At 46.2% G+C, this 19,561-nt stretch overlaps 1 protein-coding gene across 1 annotated transcript in view; it reads left to right on the forward strand.

The window, feature by feature from the left end:
- Positions 1 to 19,331, forward strand: part of btbd9 (BTB (POZ) domain containing 9) — a 226,368-nt gene extending 207,037 nt beyond the window's left edge. Inside the window, exons 10-11 of the mRNA XM_080182504.1 lie at positions 14,764 to 14,842; positions 18,180 to 19,331. Of these exons, the coding sequence (XP_080038630.1) occupies positions 14,764 to 14,842; positions 18,180 to 18,356 (256 nt within the window). The 3' untranslated portion in view covers positions 18,357 to 19,331. The remainder of the gene's footprint in view (positions 1 to 14,763; positions 14,843 to 18,179) is intronic.
- The last annotated feature ends 230 nt before the right edge of the window (positions 19,332 to 19,561 follow it).

Below are 19,561 nucleotides of genomic sequence, written 5' to 3' on the forward strand. Positions count from 1 at the left end.
GTGTTTTGAGTTTAAGAGCCGTGGAGTTTTGCTGCAACTATACCAGACGTTGGTGAGACCACATTTGGAATATTGTGTTCAGTTCTGGTCACCTCACTATAAAAAGGATGCGGAAACTTTGGAGAGAGTGCAGAGGAGATTTACGAGGATGCTGCCTGGTTTGGAGGGTAGGTCTTATGAGGAAAGGTTGAGGGAGCTGGGGCTTTTCTCTTCAGAGCAGAGGAGGATGAGAAGCGACTTAATAGTTGTTTATAAGACGATGAGAGGGATAGATAGAGTGGACGTGCAGAGACTATTTCCTTGGGTGGGTATAGCTGTTAGTAGGGGGCATAACTATAAGGTTCATGGTGGGAGATATAGGAGGGATGTCCGAGGTAGGTTCTTCACTCAGAGAGTGATTGGGGTGTGGAATGCACTGCCTGCTGTGATAGTGGAGTTGGACACTTTCAAGTGGTTATTGTATAGGCACATGGAGCACACCAGAATTATAGGGAGTGGGGTAGCTTGATCTTGGGTTTGGATATAGCTTGGCACAACATTGAGGGCTGAAGGGCCTGTACTGTGCTGTACTATTCTATGTCCTAGATACCTCCACCTGGAGCCCTTAAGATTTAACTTTATGCAACAATCTACCATGTGGTACCTTGTCAAAGGCCTTGCTAAAATCCATGTAGACAACATCAACTGTACTGCCCTCATCTACATCTGTATTAAAGATCTGCTTCATTCATCTCCTTTAAACCTTGCCCCTCACACCTTAAACCTGTGCCCCCTAGTAATTGACTCTTCCACCCTGGGAAAATGCTTTGGACTATCCACTCTGTCCATGCCCCTCATTATCTTATAGATTTCTAACATCTCATCCTTAAGATAGAGAAGCAGAATTAGGCCACTCAGCCCATCAAATCTGCTTCACTATTCAATCATGGCTGATTTTTTTTCTCATCCCCATTCTCCTGCCTTTTCCCCATAGCCTCCACAGCCTTCTGCAGCAAAGAGTTCCATAGTTTCGCCACTCTCTAGCTGAAGAAATTCCTCATCATCTCTATTTTAAAGGATCACCCCTTTCGCCTGAGCTTGTATCCTCTGGTTCTAGCTTTTCCTACTGTTGGAAACTTCCTCTCTGCATCCACTCTATCCAGGCCTTGCAGTATCCTGCAAGTTTAATAAAGATCCCCCCTTTATCCTTCTAAACTCCGAGTTCAGACCCAGAGTCCTCAGCTGCTCCTCATACAACAAGCTTTTTATTCCAGGGATCATTCTTGTGAACCTCCTCTGGACCCTTTCCAAAGCCAGCACATCATTCCTTACATATGGGTCCAAAACTGCTCACAATACTCCAAATGGGGTCAACGTCCGTCGTACCAGTGAGAAGAAACCAAGTTTCTCCAACCTCTCCTCATAGTTAATGCCCTTCATACCAGGCAACATCCTGGTAGATCTTTTCTGTACCCTATCCAGAGCCTCCACATCCTTCTGGTAGTGTGGTAACCAGAATTGATCACTATATTCCAAGTGCAGCTCAACTAAGGTTCTATGAAGCTGCAACATTACTTGCCAAGTTTTAAACTCAATGCCCTGGCCGATGAAGGCAAGCATGCCGTGTGCCTTCTTGACTACCTTCTCCACCTGCATTGCCACCTTCAGTGACCTGTGTACCTGTGCACCCAGATCCCTCTGCCTATCAATACTCTTAAGGATTCTGCCATTTACTGTATATTTCCTATCTGTATTAGACCTTCAAAAATGCATTACCTCACATTTGTCTGGATTAAACTCCATCTGCCATCTCTCCGCCCAAACAGGCCCTTCGGCCCACAAGTTGCGCCGATCATATCCCTACCTACCAGGCCTATCTATAACTCTCAATCCCATTAAATCCCATGTATTCATCCAGAAGTCTGTTAAACGACCCCAACGAGTTCGCCTCCACCACCACCGACAGCAGCTGATTCCACTCACTCACCACCCTCTGAGTGAAAAACTTACCACTGACATCTCCTCGGTACCTACACCCCAGCACCTTAAACCTGTGTCCTCTCATAGCGACCATTTCAGCCCTGGGAAACAGCCTCTGAGAATCCACCTGATCTATACTTCTCAAGATCCTATAAACCTCTATCAGGCTGCCTCTCATCCTTCGTCTCTCCAGGGAGAAAAGACCGAGCTCCCTCAACCTATTCTCATAAGGCATGCCTCCCAATCCAGGCAACATCCTTGTAAATCTTCTGTGCACCCTTTCAATAGCTTCCACATCCATCTATATCCTGCTGCGTCCTCTGATGGTCCTCATCACATTCTGCAAATCCACCAACCTTTGTGTCATCCGCCAGCAGAGATCTGCAGAGTTTTTCCAATATTTTCTGTTTCTGGTTTTATATCTGTACTAAGTGTTGATTGCTTGAAGAACTCTGGCTCAGAGTTGATGAGCTGAAGTCTGAGCTTCAGACCCCGCGACACAGCAGAGAGGGGAGAGGTACCTGGACACTGTCTTTCAAGAAGCAGTCACACTCCTTAGATTAACTCCCTGAAAAATAGTTTTGGATTGGATGAGAGCGGATTTTAGTAAAATAAGACAGGATCTGGCCAAGGTAGACTGGGAACAGCTACTAACGGGAAGCCTACAGAAGAGCAGTGGGGGCATTCAAAAAGAAAATGGGGAGGGTACAAGCTCAGCATGTTCCTTCTTGGGTGATAGGTAGGAGTAACAAGCCCAGAGAACCATGGATGTCCTGACTGTGTCTGAGTCAATACCATCATCTGGCTTCTGTCGTCAAACCAATTTTGTATCCATTTAGATACCTCACCCTGGATCACGTGAGATTTAACCTCATTCAACAACCTACCATGCGGTACCTTGTCAAAGGCCTTGCTAAAGTCCTTATAGACAACATCAACTGCACTGCCTTCATCTATCTTCTTGGTTACCCCTTCAAAAAACTCAGTCAAATTTGTGAGACATGATTTTCCACTCACAAAGCCATGCTGACTGTCCCTAATCAGTCCTTGCATTGCTAAATGCCTATAGGCCCTGTCTGTCAAAATATCTTCCAACAATTTACCCACCACAGATGTGAGGCTCACTGGCCTGTAGTTCCCAGGTTTTTCTCTGCAGCCCTTTTTAGACAAAGGCAGAACATTTGCCACTCCAATCTTCAGGCACCTCACCCGTGACTATCGATGATTCGAATATCTCGGTTAGGGGACCCGCAATTTCCTCCCTAGCCTCCCACAATGTCCAGGGATATACCTCATCAGGTCCCGGGGATTTATTTACCTTGATGCACTTTAAGACTTCCAGCACCTCCTTCTCTGTAATACGTACACTCTTCAAGACATCACTATTTATTTCCCCAAGTTCACTAACATCCATGCTTTTCTCAACAGTAAATACTGATGAGAAATATTCATTTAGGATCTCACCATCTCTTGTGGATCTGCACCTAGATGACCTTGTTGATCCTTAAGAGGCCCTGTTTTCTCCCTTTATGTGTTTGTAGAAGCTCTTTGCATTCTCCTTTGCCTTATCTGCCAAAACAATTTTGTGTCCCCTTTTTTGTCCTCCTGATTTCTCTCTTAACCCTATTCCTACATTCCCTGTACTCTTCAAGGGATTCACTTGATCCCAGCTGCCTATGCATGTCATGTGCCTCCTTCTTCTTCTTGGCCAGGGCCTCAATATCCCGAGTCATCCAGGTCTCCCTACTTCTACCAGCCTTGCTCTTCACTGTAAGAGGAATGTGTTTACCCTGAACCCTGGTTAACACACTTTTGAAAGCCTACCACTTACCAGATGTCCCTTTGCCTTCCCACAGACTCCCCCAATTCACTTTTGAAAGTTCCTGCCTGATACCGTCAAAATTGGCCTTGTCCCCATTTCAAATTTTAACTTTTGGGCCAGACCTATCATTCTCCAAAGCTGTCTTAAAACTAATAGAATTATGGTCACTGGTCCCACTTCTGTCACCTGCCCTTCCTTATTTCCCAAGAGGAGGTCAAGTTTTGCCCCCTCTCTAGTCAGGCTATCCACATACTGAATGAGAAATTCCTCCTGAATACTCAACAAATTTCTCCCCATCCAACCCTCCCTGTCAATGTTAGGAAAGTTAAAATCCCCTACTCTTACCATCCTATTTTTCTTGGCGCTATCTGTAGTCTCCTTACACATTTGCTTTTTAATTTCCCGCTGGTTTTTTGTGGACCTATAGTACAACCCTATCAAACTGAATTCCCCTTTCATATTTCTCAGTTCAACCCATATAGACTCAGTGGGTGAACCTTCAGATATATCCCTTCTCACTATTGCCGTGCTGTTTTCCCGAATTAAAAATGCAACTCCCCCTCCTCTCTCATCTCCTGTTCTATCTTTCCGATAGCATCTGTACCCTGGAACATTTAGCTGTCAGTCCTGTCCCTCCCTTAGCCATGTTTCAGTAATTGCTATAATATCCCAGTCCCACTTACCCATCCATACTCTGAGTTAACATAACATAAGAACATAAGAAATAGGAGCAGGAGTAGGCCAACTAGCTCCTCGAGCCCGCCCTGCCATTCAATAAGATCATGGCTGATCTGAAGTGGATCAGTTCCACTTGCCCGCTTTCTCCCCATAACCCTTAATTCCCTTGTCTATCAAAAACCTATTTACCCGTGACTTGAATATATTTAGCGAGGTAGCCTCCACCACTTCAACGGGCAGAGAATTCCAGAGATTCACCACCCTTTGAGTGAAGAAGTTCCTCCTCAACTCTGATCTAAACTGCACCCCCCTGCCCCCCCCCTTATCTTGAGGCTGTGTCCTCTAGTCCTGCTATCCTTTCTAAACAGGAAGAATCTCTCTACCTCTATCCTATCCACCCCCTTCATTATCTTATACATCTCTATAAGATCCCCCCCTCATCCTTCTAAACTCCAACGAGTACAGACCTAGTCTATTTAGTCTCTCTTCATAGTCCAACCCCATCATCTCCGGTATCAGCCTAGTGAACCTCCTCTGCACTCCCTCCAAGGCCAGTATATCCTTGCGCAAGTGCGGTGACCAAAACTGCACACAGTACTCCAGCTGCGGCCTCACCAGTACCCTGTACAGCTGCAGCAAGACCTCCCTGCTTTTATATTTTATCCCCCTCGCTATAAAGGCCAGCATCCCATTCGCCTTCTTGATCACCTGCTGCACCTGCAGACTGGGTTTTTGCGACTCATGCACAAGGATCCCCAGGTCCCTCTGCACCGTAGCATGCTGCAGCTTCTCGCCTTTTAAATAATAATCCCTCCTACTATTATTTCTGCCAAAGTGGATAACCTCACACTTGCTAACATTATACTCCATCTGTCAGGTCCTCGCCCACTCACTCAACCTATCCAGATCCCTCTGCAGACTTTCCACACCCTCCGCGCAATTTGCTTTTCCACTCATCTTCGTGTCATCAGCAAATTTCATCACCCTACACTCAGCCCCCTCCTCCAGATCATCTATATAAATGGTAAATAGTTGAGGTCCCAGCACCGATCCCTGCGGCACTCCACGAATCACCAATCGCCAACCAGAATAGCACCCATTGATACCAACTCTCTGCTTCCTGTTAGACAGTCAATCCTCTATCCACGCTAACACCTTGCCCCAACTCCATGCACCCTAACCTTCTGTAGCAACCTTTGATGAGGCACCTTATCAAACGCCTTTTGGAAATCTAAAAACACCACATCCACCTCTGTCTACCACATTAGTCACATCCTCATAGAAATCCAATAAATTCATCAAACACGACTTCCCCTTCACGAATCCGTGCTGCATCTGCTCGATCAAACCATTCTTTTCTAGGTGTCTCACTATTTCTTCTTTGATGGTGGATTCTAGCATTTTTCCAACTACAGACGTTAAACTAACCGGCCTATAATTCCCTGCCTTTTGTCTGCTACCTTTTTTAAACAGCGGCGTAACATTAGCCGTTTTCCAATCTTCCGGCACTTCCCCAGAATCCAGCGAATTTTGGTAAATAATCACTAAAGCATTCACTATCACCTCTGCCATTTCTTTCAGAACCCTGGGATGCATTCCATCTGGTCCTGGGGACTTGTCCACCATCAGTCATAAGAACATAAGAAATAGGAGCAGGAGTAGGCCATCTAGCCCTTCGAGCCTGCCCTGCCATTCAATAAGATCATGGCTGATCTGTCGTGGCTCAGTTCCACTTTCCCGCCCTCTCCCCATAACCCTTAATCCCCTCGCTTATCAAAAACTTCATCATGAACTGCCTGGCCCCCTCATTTCATCGCCTAGCCCTGGAACACACATAGACAAGGAAACTAACTGGGAGATTTACATATTCACAAACTCATTCACTCACTCACACACGTTCCCACAAACTGAATTTTCCTCAGCCCGGAGTGGCGGGATGAACGTGTGGATGAAGCTGGGAAAGAGGGAGGAGCCATGCTGAAGTGGATCCCATGCATTCCCAAGGGGAACCTTGCCAAAAGCTGGCTAGGACTAGGATCAGCTGCCCACTCCAAGGAGTTAGGCAGCCAATTAACATTGTTAAGACCCCAAGAAGGCGCACATTTTCCAGTAGCAGAGTGGAGTGCCCCTTTCCCACCACGTGTCGATGCTACCAGAAATCAAAGGTTACTGACCTGAAACTCAGTTTCTCTCTCCTCACTCGCTGCCAGACCTGCTGAGAATTTCCAGCATTTTCTATTTTTATTGCTCGATTACTAATCTAAATGAATTAATATCATCATCACGTGGCTACTGTATACTTCAAACCAAATTAAACCATTGATTATGCTACACAGCATTACATTTGAAAGAAAACCTAAATTTCCTTACAGTATATAGAAACATAGAAAATAGGAGCAGAAGGAGACCATTTGGCCCTTCAAGCCTGCTCTGCCATTCACTGTGATCATGGCTGACCATCCAATCCAATAGCCAGATCCTCCTTTCCCCCCATATCCTTTGATCCTCTTTTCGCCTAGCGCAAAATCTAACTGTTCCTTGAAAACACACAATGTTTTGGCCTTAATTATGATAGGGGCATTTAGTTAAGGGTGTTAGCGTGGATAGAGGGCTGGTTATCAAATAGGAGGCAGAGAGTGGGGGTCAATGGGTGCTATTCAATGGGAGAAAGCTAGCACGAGGGGGCATGGCTTTAAATTAAGGGGGGGTAGCTACAGGACGGATGTCAGGGGTAGGTTCTTTACCCAGCGGGTGGTGAGGGATTGGAATGCCCTGCCTGCTGCAGTTGTAAATGTGTCTAGTTTGGGGGCGTTTAAGAGATCTCTGGATAGGTTTATGGACGAAATGGGATTGGTATAGGCTAGTGGGTCATTGTTTTTGTAACTGGTCGGCGCAACATCGTGGGCCGAAGGGCCTGTTCTGCGCTGTAATGTTCTATGTTCTATGTTCTATGTTCTATTCGGATTGGCGGATGGTGACTAGTGGAGTGCCCCAGGGGTTGGTGCTGGGGCCTCAGCTTTTTACCATTTATATAGATGATCTGGAGGAGGGAACCGAGTGTATGGTGTCGAAATTTGCTGATGACACCAAGATTGGTGGAACGGCAAATTGCGCGGAGGGTGTGGAGAGTCTACAGAAGGATCTAGATAGGCTGGGCGAATGGGCCAGGAACTGGCAAATGGAATTTAATGTTGGCAAGTGCGAGGTGGTCCACTTTGGTAGGAATAATGGTAGGAAGGATTATTACTTGCGGGGCGAAAAACTGCAGCAGGCGACGGTGCAGAGGGACCTCGGGGTCCTTGTGCATGAGTCGCAAAAACCCAGCTTGCAGGTGCAGCAGGTGGTCAAGAAGGCAAATGGGATGCTGGCCTTCATAGCGAGGAGGATTGAATATAAAAGTAGGGAGGTCTTGCTGCGGCTATATAGGGCATTGGTGAGGCCGCAGCTGGAGTACTGTGTGCAGTTTTGGTCCCCACACTTACGCAAGGATATTTTGGCCTTGGAGGGAGTGCAGAGGAGGTTTACTAGGCTGATGCCGGAGTTGAGGGGGTTGGACTGTGAAGAGAGGCTGAATAAACTAGGCTTGTACTCGTTAGAGTTTAGAAGAATGAGGGGAGATCTCATTGAGACGTATAAGATGATGAATGGGATGGATAGGATAGAGGTGTAGAGACTCTTCCCGCTTAGAAAGAAAGGACAGTAGGACTAGGGGGCACAGCCTCAAGGTAAAGGGGGGGGCGGTTTAGAACGGAGTTCAGGAAGAACTTCTTCACTTAAAGGGTGGTGAATCTCTGGAATTCTCTGCCCATTGAAGTGGTGGAGGCTACCTCACTAAATATTTTTAAGACGCGGGTTGATGGGTTTTTGATAAGAGAGGCGATTAAGGGTTATGGGGAGAGGGCGGGAAAGTGGAACTGAGCCACGACAGATCAGCCATGATCTTATTGAATGGCGGGGCAGGCTCGAAGGGCTAGATGGCCTACTCCTGCTCCTATTTCTTATGTTATGTTCTTATAAGCACATAAGGTCGGTGGTGTTGTGGATGGTCTGGAAGGATGTCAAAAGTTGCAGCAGGACATAAGTAGGATGCAGGACTGGGCGGAGAAGTGGCAGATGGACTTCAACGCGGATAAATGTGTAGTCGTCCATTTTGGCAGAACCAACGGGATGAACGAGTACACTATCAAGGGCAGGAGTCTTAGTAGTGTTGAAGAGCAGAAGGATCTTGGGGTCCGGGTCCACAGGACTCTTAAATCGGCCTCGCAGGTGGAAGAGGTGGTCAAGAAGGCGTATGGTGTACTGGCCTTCATTAATTGAGGGATTGAGTTTAGGAGTCGGGAGGTAATGCTGCAACTTTATAAGACCCTTGTCAGGCCTCATTTGGAGTACTGTGCGCAGTTCTGGTCGCCTCACTATAGGAAAGACGTAGAAGCTATTGAAAGGGTACAGAGGAGATTTACAAGGATGTTGCCTGGATTGGGAGGCATGCCTTATGAAGTTAGGTTGAGGGAGCTGGGTCTCTTTTCCCTGGAGAGACGAAGGTTGAGAGGCGACCTGATAGAAGTTTATAAAATGTTGAGAGGAATAGATAGGGTGGATTCTCAGAGGCTATTTCCCCGGGTTGAAATGGTCGCTATGAGAGGACACAGATTTAAGGTGCGGGGAGAAAAGTACAGAAGTGATGTTAGGGGTAAGTTTTTCACTCAGAGGGTGGTGAGTGAATGGAATCGGCTGCCGTCAGTGGTGGTGGAGGCGAACTCGCTGGGGTCTTTTAAAAGACTTCTGGATGAGTATATGGGGTTTTATGGGATTGGGGGTTATAGATAGGTCTATAGACTGGTAGGTGTTGATGTGATCGGCGCAACTCATGGGCCGAAGGGCCTGTTTGTGCTGTAGTGTTCTATGTTCTATAAATACGCAAGGAATAAAGGGACATGGAACAAGGGCAGTGAGAAGGGATTAGTTTAATTTGTTGTCATGCTTGGCAAAAAACTGTGAGCTGAGGGGCCTGTTCCTGTGCTGTACTGTTGTGCTGTACTATGTTCTGACTACTTTCTGTGGTAGAGAATTCCACAGGCTGACCACTCACTGGGTGAAGAAATTTAACATAAGAACATAAGAACATAAGAAATAGGAGCAGGAGTAGGCCATCTGGCCCTTCGAGCCTGCCCCGCCATTCAATAAGATCATGGCTGATCTGTCGTGGCTCAGTTCCACTTTCCCGCCCTCTCCCCATAACCCTTAATCCCCTCTCTTATCAAAAACCCATCAACCCGCTTCTTAAAAATATTTAGCGAGGCAGCCTCCACCACTTCAACGGGCAGAGAATTCCAGAGATTCACCACCCTTTGAGTGAAGAAGTTCCTCCTCAACTCCGTTCTAAACCGCCCCCCCTTTATCTTGAGGCTGTGCCCCCTAGTCCTACTGTCTTTTTTGAGCGGGAAGAGTCTCTCCACCTCTATCCTATCCATCCCATTCATCATCTTATACGTCTCAATGAGATCTCCCCTCATTCTTCTAAACTCTAAACTCTTCTTAGTCATTCTTTGTTGATTTTTAAATCTTTCCCAATCTCCTAATCGCCCACTATTTTTAGCCACTCTGAACGCATCAGCTTTTAATTTAATGCTCTCCTTTATTTCCTTCGATAACCATGGCTGGTTATCCCTTCTCCTTCTTCATCTGCCTCGCCCGTCAGGCCTCTTGCATTGAAATAAATGCAGTTTATTAGACTCTCCTTGCTCTTTGCCCTGCTTTCTCAGACTATCTGTCCTGTCATGTCAAGAAAGCTTTAGATTGGCTAGGAGGGAGTTGAAGAGTGAATTAAGAAGGGCTAAAAGAGGACATGAGAAGACTTTGGCTGATAGGATTAAGGAGAATCCTAAGGTGTTCTATAGGTATGTTAAGAACAGAAGGTTGGTTAGGGCAAGATTAGGGCCAGTTACAGACAGCAGAGGGAAGTTGTGTGTGGAACCGGAAGAGATTGGTGAGGCATTGAACCAATATTTCTCTTCAGTGTTCTCGCAGGGGGACATGAATGTAGCTGAGGAGAACACTTGGTTGCAGGGGTGTAAACCAGACAGTATTGCAGTTGATAAGGGGGATGTGCTGGATATTCTTGAGGGTTTGAAAATAGATAAGTCCCCTGGTCCGGACGGGATTTACCCTAGGATTCTCTGGGAGGCAAGAGAGGTGATTGCAGAGCCTCTGGCTCTGATCTTCAGGTCGTCGTTGGTCTCAGGTATAGTACCGGAAGATTGGAGGATAGCGAATGTTGTCCCATTGTTTAAGAAGGGGAACAGAGACTTCCCCGGGAATTATAGACCGGTGAGTCTTACTTCTGTTGTGGGCAAGGTTTTAGAAAAAATTATTAGGGATAGGATTTATAGTTATTTGGAGAGTAATGAATTGATTGGAGACAGTCAGCATGGTTTTGTAGCGGGTAGGTCGTGCCTTACTAACCTTATTGAGTTTTTTGAGAAAGTGACCAAGGAGGTGGATGGGGGAAAGGCAGTTGACGTGGTATATATGGATTTTAGTAAGGCATTTGATAAGGCTCACCATGGTAGGCTTCTGCAGAAAATGCAGATGTATGGGATTGAGGGTAATCTAGGAAATTGGATCAGGAATTGGCTAGCAGATAGGAGACAGAGGGTGGTGGTTGATGGTAAATATTCGTCATGGAGTTCGGTTACGAGTGGTGTGCCTCAGGGATCTGTTTTGGGGCCACTGCTGTTTGTAATTTTTATAAATGATCTGGATGAGGGTATAGTTGGGTGGATTAGTAAATTTGCTGATGACACCAAAGTCGGAGGTGTGGTAGATTGTGAGGAAGGGTGTCGTAGTTTGCAAGGTGACTTAGATAGGTTACAGAGCTGGGCCGAGAGGTGGCGGATGGAGTTTAATGTGGAGAAGTGTGAGGTAATTCACTTTGGTAGGAATAACAGATGTGTCGAGTATAGGGCTAACGGGAGGACTCTGAATAGTGTGGATGAACAGAGGGATCTAGGTGTATGTGTACATAGATCCCTGAAAGTAGGGAATCAAGTAGATAAGGTTGTTAAGAAGGCATACGGTGTCTTGGCGTTTATTGGTAGGGGGATTGAATTTATGAGTCGCAGTGTCATGTTGCAACTGTACACAACTCTGGTGCGGCCGCACTTGGAGTATTGTGTGCAGTTCTGGTCCCCACATTATAGGAAGGATGTGGAGGCTTTGGAGAGGGTGCAGAGGAGGTTTACCAGGATGTTGCCTGGCATGGAGGGGAGGTCCTATGAGGAGAGACTGAGGGATTTGGGGTTGTTTTCGCTAGAAGGAAGGCGGCTAAGAGGGGATCTTATTGAAACATATAAGATGATTAGAGGTTTAGATAGGGTGGATAGTGATAGCCTTTTTCCTTGGATGGAGAATGCTAGCACGAGGGGGCATGGCTTTAAATTAAGGGGGGGGTAGTTATAGGACGGATGTCAGGGGTAAGTTCTTTACCCAGAGGGTGGTGAGGGATTGGAATGCCCTGCCTGCTGCAGTTGTAAATGCGCCTAGTTTGGGGGCGTTTAAGAGACCCGTGGATAGGTTTATGGATGGAAAGGGATTGGTTTAGGTTAGAGGGTCATTGTTTTTTAACTGGTCGGCGCAACATCGTGGGCCGAAGGGCCTGTTCTGCGCTGTAATGTTCTATGTTCTATGTTCTATGTTTTGTACACTCTCCTTGTGTTTTATTTCCCTGAGCTATAACATAAGAACATAAGAAATAGGAGCAGGAGTAGGCCTTTGAGCCTGCCCCGCCATTCAATAAGATCATGGCTGATCTGTCATGTCTCAGTTCCACATTCCCACCCTCTCCCCATAACCCTTAATCCCCTCGCTTATCAAAAACCCGTCAACCCGCGTCTTAAAAATATTTAGCGAGGCAGCCTCCACCACTTCAACGGGCAGAGAATTCCAGAGATTCACCACCCTTTAAGTGAAGAAGTTCTTCCTCAACTCCGTTCTAAACCGCCCCCCCTTTATCTTGAGGCTGTGCCCCCTAGTCCTACCGTCCTTTCTGAGCGGGAAGAGCCTCTCCACCTCTATCCTATCCATCCTATTCATCATCTTATATGTCTCAATGAGATCTCCCCTCATTCTTCTAAACTCTAACAAGTACAAGCCTAGTTTATTCAGCCTCTCCTCATAGCTCAACCCCCTCAACTCCGGTATCAGCCTAGTAAACCTCCTCTGCACTCCCTCCAAGGCCAAAATATCCTTGCATAAGTGTGGCGACCAAAACTGCACACAGTACTCCAGCTGTGGCCTCACCAGTGCCCTATACAGCTGCAGCAAGCCCTTCCTAGTTTTATATTCAATCCCCCTCGCTATGAAGGCCAGCATCCCATTAGCCTTCCTGACCACCTGCTGCACCTGCAGGCTGGGTTTTTGCGACTCATGCACAAGGACCCCGAGGTCCCTCTGCACCGTCGCCTGCTGCAGTTTTTCGCCACGTAAATAATAGTCCTTCCTACCATTATTCCTACCAAAGTGAACCACCTCGCACTTGAATTAAACTGGACTCAGTCACTGAGTTCTCCACAGTCGCTGTACTGTGGCCCTTTTTGATTCTTGTCTTTGGTTTCTCTGCCTTTCACTATCTCCCTTACTGCCTTTTGTTTCTGTCCCCACTTTACTTCCCTCTGACTTCCTGCATCGGTTCCTATCCCCCTGCCACATTAATTTAAACCCTCCCCAACAGCACGAGCAAACACTCCCCCTGGGACATTGGTTCCAGTCCTGCCCAGGTACAGACTGTCTGATTTGTACTGGTCCCACCTCCCCCAGAACCGGTTCCAGTGTCCCAGGAATTTGAATCCCTTCCTCTCGCACCATCTCTCACGCCACGTATTCATCTTAGCTATGCTGACATTCCTACTCTGACTAGCACGTGGCATTGGGAGCAATCCTGAGATTACTACCTTTGAGGTTCTACTTTTTAGTTTAATTCCTAACTCCCTAAATTCAGTTTATAGGACCTCATCTTGTTTTTTACTCTATAGCTTTGGTGCCTATAAACACCACGACAGCTGGCTATTCATCCTCCCTCCTCCAGAATGCCCTGCAACTGCTCCAAGGCATCCTTGACCCTTGCACCAGGAGGTGACACACTATCCAGCACAATAGCACAGTGGTTAGCACTGCTGCTTCACAGCTGCAGGGACCTGGGTTCGATTCCCGGCTTGGGTCACTGTCTGTATGGAGTTTGCACATTCTCCTCGTGTCTGTGCAGGTTTCCTCCGGGTGCTCCGGTTTCCTCCCACAGTCCAAAGGTTAGGTTGACTGGCCATGCTAAAATTGCCCCTTAGTGCGTAGGTTAGAGGGATTAGCGGGTAAGGATATGGGAATAGGGCCTGGGTGGGATTGTGGTCGGTGCAGACTCGATTGGCCGAATGGCCTCTTTCTGCACTGTAGGGTTTCTGTGATTTCTATGATCCTGGAATCTCGTTTGTGTCTGCAGAAACGCTTGTCCATTTCCCTTACGATTGAGTCCTCTATCACGAGAGCTCTGCCACTCTTTATCCTGCCCTCCTGTGCAGCAGAGTCAGCCGTGGTGCCATGAACTGGCTACTGCCACCTTCTCCTGGTGAGCGATCTTCCCCAACAGTATTCAAACTGGTCTATCTGTTTTGGAGGTAGATGACCACAGGAGACCCCCACACTGCCTTCCTACTCTTTCTCTGTCTGCTGATTACCCATTCTCTATCTACCTCAGTAATTTTTATCTGCGGTGTGACCAACTCACTGAATGTGCTGTCCACAACTTCCTCAGCATTGTGGATGCTCCAAAGTGAATCCATCCGCAGCTCCAGAGCCATCAGGTGGTCTGATGAGAGCTGTAGTTGGGCACACGTCCTGCACGTGAAGGAGCCGGGGCACTGGAAGGGTCCCTGAATTCCCACGTTGCACAAGAGCAGTGTGACATGGGTCTGGGATCTCCTGCGATGACGTAACTCTTAAGTTAACTTACAACAGCTACAATGCCAAGACAACAGAGAAAAAATTAAAAGAAAAGCTACTTAACCAGTCACCAACCAGTCACTTACCTGCTGGCTGTGATGTCATGGTTTGATTTCTTTCGCCTCTCACTTGCCCTCGAGTCTCCTTCGCGGGGCTTTCTGCTCCTTTCGAAGATCAGCACATTTGTCCCTTCAGCACTGAATTCCCAATACTCTCATCCTGGCTGAATCTGACTCTGACTGACACATCCTGTGCAAGCTCACTCATTCTCCGTTCGATACTTTTGCACTCCTGTGTTAACTGTGTTTTGTTTCTAGATCGTGGCAAACAATCATCTTCGAGCAGCAGCCAGTGGTGTTTATCAGGATTGTGGGGACCTATAACACAGCCAATGAGGTATGATTTTACTGGCAAAGAATCAGACTGTCCAGTCAGTTTTTTTGAAGGAAAAGTCAGATTAGAATAATTTAGGAAGAAAGTCAGGGTGGAAGATTCCTCAATCCTTCCAAAGCAGCTTAGAAGAATGGACAGCTCAGATAGAACTACTGTGCTGAGGAGAAAGATCATCGCCGTGCATTTATATTGCGTCTTTTCAGACTATTGGACACCCTTAAACGTTTTACAGCAAGTGAAGTGTTTTTTAAGGTTTTGCTGCTGTTGTATTGGGAGAGTGGGGAATGTGTGGAATTCACTACCACAGAAAGTAGTTAAGACCAAAATGGAGAGCGATTTCAAGAAGAAATTAGATATAGCTCATGGGGCTTAAGGGATATGGGAGGAAGGGGGATCAGGATATTAATGTGGAGGCTTTAGAGAGGATGCAGAAGAGGTTTACCAGGATGCTACCTGGATTAGAGGATATGAGCTATAAGGAGAGGCTGGACAAACTAGGGCTGTTTACCCTGGAATGACGGAGGCTGAGGAGAGACCTGACAGATGAATATAAAATTGTGAGAAGCACAGATAGGGATGATAATCAGAATCTTTTTCCCAGAATTGATGAGGATCATCAGAAGATTGGCCGGGCCATTGAGTTTAAAAATTGGCAAGTCACCTAGCAGCTTTATAGAACCTTAGTTAGGCTGCACTGGAATATAGTGTTCAATTCTGGTCGCCACACTACCAGAATGATGTTTTGATTTGATTTGGTTTGATTTATTGTTGTCACAAGTATCAACATACCGTAAAAAGTATTGTTTCTTGTGCGTTATACAGACAAAACATATTGTTCATAGAGAAGGAAACGAGAGAGTGCAGAATGTAGTCATAGCTAGGGTGTAGAGAAAGATCAACTTAATGCAAGGTAGGTTCATTCAAAAGTCTGACAGCAGCAGGGAAGAAGCTGTTCTTGAATCGGTCAGTACATGACCTCAGACTTTTGTAACTTTTTCCCGACGGAAGAAGGTGGAAGAGAGAATGTCCAGGGTGCGTGGGGTCCTTAATTATGCTGGTTGCTTTGCCGAGGCAGCGGGAAGTGTAGACGGAGTCAATGGGTGGGAGGCTGGTTTGCGTGATGGATTGGGCTGCATTCACGACCTTTTGTAGTTTCTTACAGTCTTGATTTAAGGTGCAAGGAGCAAGATTTAAAGAAGATATACGAGGCAAATTTTTTACACACAGGATGGTGGGTGCCTGGAACTCGCTGCCGGGGGAGGTAATGGAAGCAGATATGATAGTGATTTTTAGAGGGCCTCTGAACAAATACATGAATAGGATGGGAATAGAGGGATAAGGTCCCTGGAATGGTAGGAGGCTTTAGTTAAGTCAGGCAGCATGGCCAGTGCAGACTTGGAGGGGCCGAAGGGCCTGTTCCTGTACTGTAATTTTCTTTGCTCTTCAGAAGGTGTAATACGAGGGGGCATACACTTAAAAGGGGGGACGTTCAAAGAAGTCACAGTGGCAAGTTTTTTTTATACAAAGATCGGTGACTGTCTGGAATGCACTGCCAGGGGTGGTGGTGGAACATAGAACATCCCAGCGCAGTACAGGCCCTTCGGCCCTCGATGTTGCGCCGGCTAGCGAAACCAATCTAAAGCCCATCTAACCTACACTATTCCAATATCATCCATATGTTTATCCAATGACCATTTAAATGCCCTTAATGTTGGCGAGTCCACTACTGCTGCAGGCAGGGCATTCCACGCCCTTACTACCCTCTGAGTAAAGAACCTACCTCTGACATCTGTCCTATATCTATCACCTGACATCTTTCCTATATCTATCTAGAGGCAGATACGATAGGAGCATTTAGATAAGCACATGAACATGCAAGGAGTAGAGGGATATGGAGCAAGGGCAGGCAAAAGGGATTAGTTTAATTTGGCATCATGTTCAGCACAGCATTGTGGGCCGAAGGACCTTTCCTGTTCTGTATGGTTCTGTGTTCTATCACTAATTAGTCCATATTTTCCTAAATGTGAGTAAATCCTATCCCTAAGAATTTTCTCCAATGATTTTCCTGCCACTGATGTAAGGTTCACCAACCGATAATTTCCTGGATTATCCCTGACGCCCTTCTAAAACAGAGAAACAACATTGGCTTGTTCTCCAGTCCTCTGGACCCCATGAGGTTTCATGGCACCAGGTTAAATATGTGCAAGGAAGCCTCCTGCCGATTACCACGTACCATTTCCCCCTCAGCTGAGGAATCAGCACTCCTCCATGTTGAACACCACTTGGAAGAAGCACTGAGGGTGGCGAGGCCGCAGAAGGTACTCTGAGTGGGGACTTCAATATGCACCACCGAGAGTGGCTCTATACCACAGACCAAGCTGGTCGGGTCCTAAAGGACGTTGCTCATAGCTGCTGGACTGGGACTGTGGCAGGTGGTGAGGAAACCAACAAGAGAGAAAAACATACTTGGGTGAGGCAGACACAGAGTAGTACTGTCAGTGGGATTAGACCAGGATAATGCTTTGGGGACCTGGATTCGAATCCCACCATGGCAGATAGTGAAATTTGAATTCACTAAACATCTGGAATTAAGAATCTATTGATGACCATAAAACCATTGTTATTTGTCGGAAAAACCCATCTAGGTCACTAATGTCCTTTGGAGAAGGAAATCTGCCGTCCTTATCCAGTCTGGCCTACATGTGACTCCAGTCACAGCAATGTGGTTGACTTTCATATACCCAAGGTGATGAACAATGAATGCCGGCCCACCCAATTACACTCGCATTGGTGTAGGAACAGGCCATTCAGCCCCTCGAGCCTGTTCCACCATTCAGTAAGGTCACAGCAGATCCGACTGTTCAATCAGCAAAGACAAATCTAAAATTGATAAAAAGGGGAGAATATAGAAGCTGACATTTTGTAGGAATGAGATGGGGAAGTGGGACATTGTTACTTTCAGTTAAATCTCAGTCAGAATGAGCTGATGATTTTGTGATCAGTAATGTCAGAGGTTGCACTGTTCTATTACTTGTGTTTGTTTAATATGTGGTTTTCTATTGGGTTAGGCTCTTGATAGTCAAACAATTTTTGAAAGATAGATGGGCCAATACTTTGGGATGAGTTTTTGCTCACAGAGTTAAGGTGAGACGTAAAAGACGCAGGGCAGGATTCTCTGATCTTGTCTGTACCCACCCAGCTGGCAATGAGAATGGTCAGACTAAACCCCATTGTGCACAGTCGAATCCCAGCCACGGATGGGGTGGGTACTGGAGTCTTCTTTCTGGAGCAGATGAATGACAATTAGGGTTACAATTCTAACTGTCATTTTCTGATGTAGGTATTCCACTGTGTACACTTTGAGTGTCCAGCACAAAGGAACACGCACCAGGAACCAAGTGAAGATGCAACAGGAACAAGTGATGCAGCAGAACATAGATCTGGACAAGGACTGGCATCTGGAACACAAACTCAATCTGTCACTAACATAAGAAGCAGGCCGCAGTTCAGTCGCTAAGTTCAGTGGAGTTTAGAAAATGGCTTCTAGCACTCTTGGCGATCACTGATTCGAATCAAGGTGAATTCCAGACAGACAAATCCCTGTTTTTCCCGTATTGCATCACATGAGAATTTTGGTCAGTCCTGCTCACATGATGAACTGATGTAGCCCATTTCCCTGCTTCATGCATCATCAGAGCACAACAAATTGTCATGTTTATAACACTTATCCAGGGTATGGGAGAAAATGGAATGAAGTTGCTGCTTCCAATCAGGAACAGTTTGCATCTTCAAAGATGGAACTTTTCTTAATGCAGAGGCTAAGTCTGATTCTGTCTCAGCGAGTGACCATCCTGCTACAGTTTTACAATGTAACTGGGGCAAAGCGAAAGGTTCTCCATCTTGTATGAATGGAGAATAAATCAGTCCTTTCTTACAGTCATTGGCTAATGATTGCCACAAAGATGGGATTGAAGATGAGATTGATTGTAACTGCTCTGCAGCCCTTATAGGAACTTCTCCCTGTCTTTTTGGAGAGTTTAATGTTTCTTTGTTTTATCATTTACATCTGACCTCCAGCTTTATTCTGGTGGTAATTAAATATTGGTCGTGAGGATTTCTGATTCAAGCAAAATGGGTTCCTCACGAAGACAAGCTGTTCATATTGTTTAACTGGGAGTGGGTTCACTTTACGAGTCTGATTAATGTTTCACCTTTACTGAAAATGTGAGATTGTTAAATGATTGCTCGAGGGGTGATGTCCAGGATGTCAATGTTTTTGTCCAGGGTAGTTTGGCATATGTGTAAGATTGAAAACTGTATTAATGTTTTGTAAAAAACTACAAGAGGATCTTTCCGTTTAAACGTTGGGTCATTGTGAAGCACTTGGAAATTCCTTCAATTCTGAATGAGTCAATGATAAGATGAAGCCACAGATATAGTGGTTGTGTTCTGAACGGGGCTCACATTATTGAACCTATAAAAATACAAGCCATAACATAGAACACTACAGCACAAACAGGCCCTTCGGCCCACGAGTTGCGCCGAACACATCAACACCTACCAATCTACAGACCTATCTATAACCCCCAATCCCATAAAACCCCATATACTCATCCAGAAGTCTTTTAAAAGACCCCAGCGAGTTCGCCTCCACCACCACTGACGGCAGCCGATTCCATTCACTCACCACCCTCTGAGTGAAAAACTTACCCCTAACATCAC

The sequence above is a fragment of the Carcharhinus amblyrhynchos genome, unplaced genomic scaffold (assembly GCF_965287045.1).
Source record: "Carcharhinus amblyrhynchos unplaced genomic scaffold, sCarAmb.v2.hapA scaffold_58, whole genome shotgun sequence".
Taxonomy (NCBI): Eukaryota; Metazoa; Chordata; class Chondrichthyes; order Carcharhiniformes; family Carcharhinidae; genus Carcharhinus; species Carcharhinus amblyrhynchos.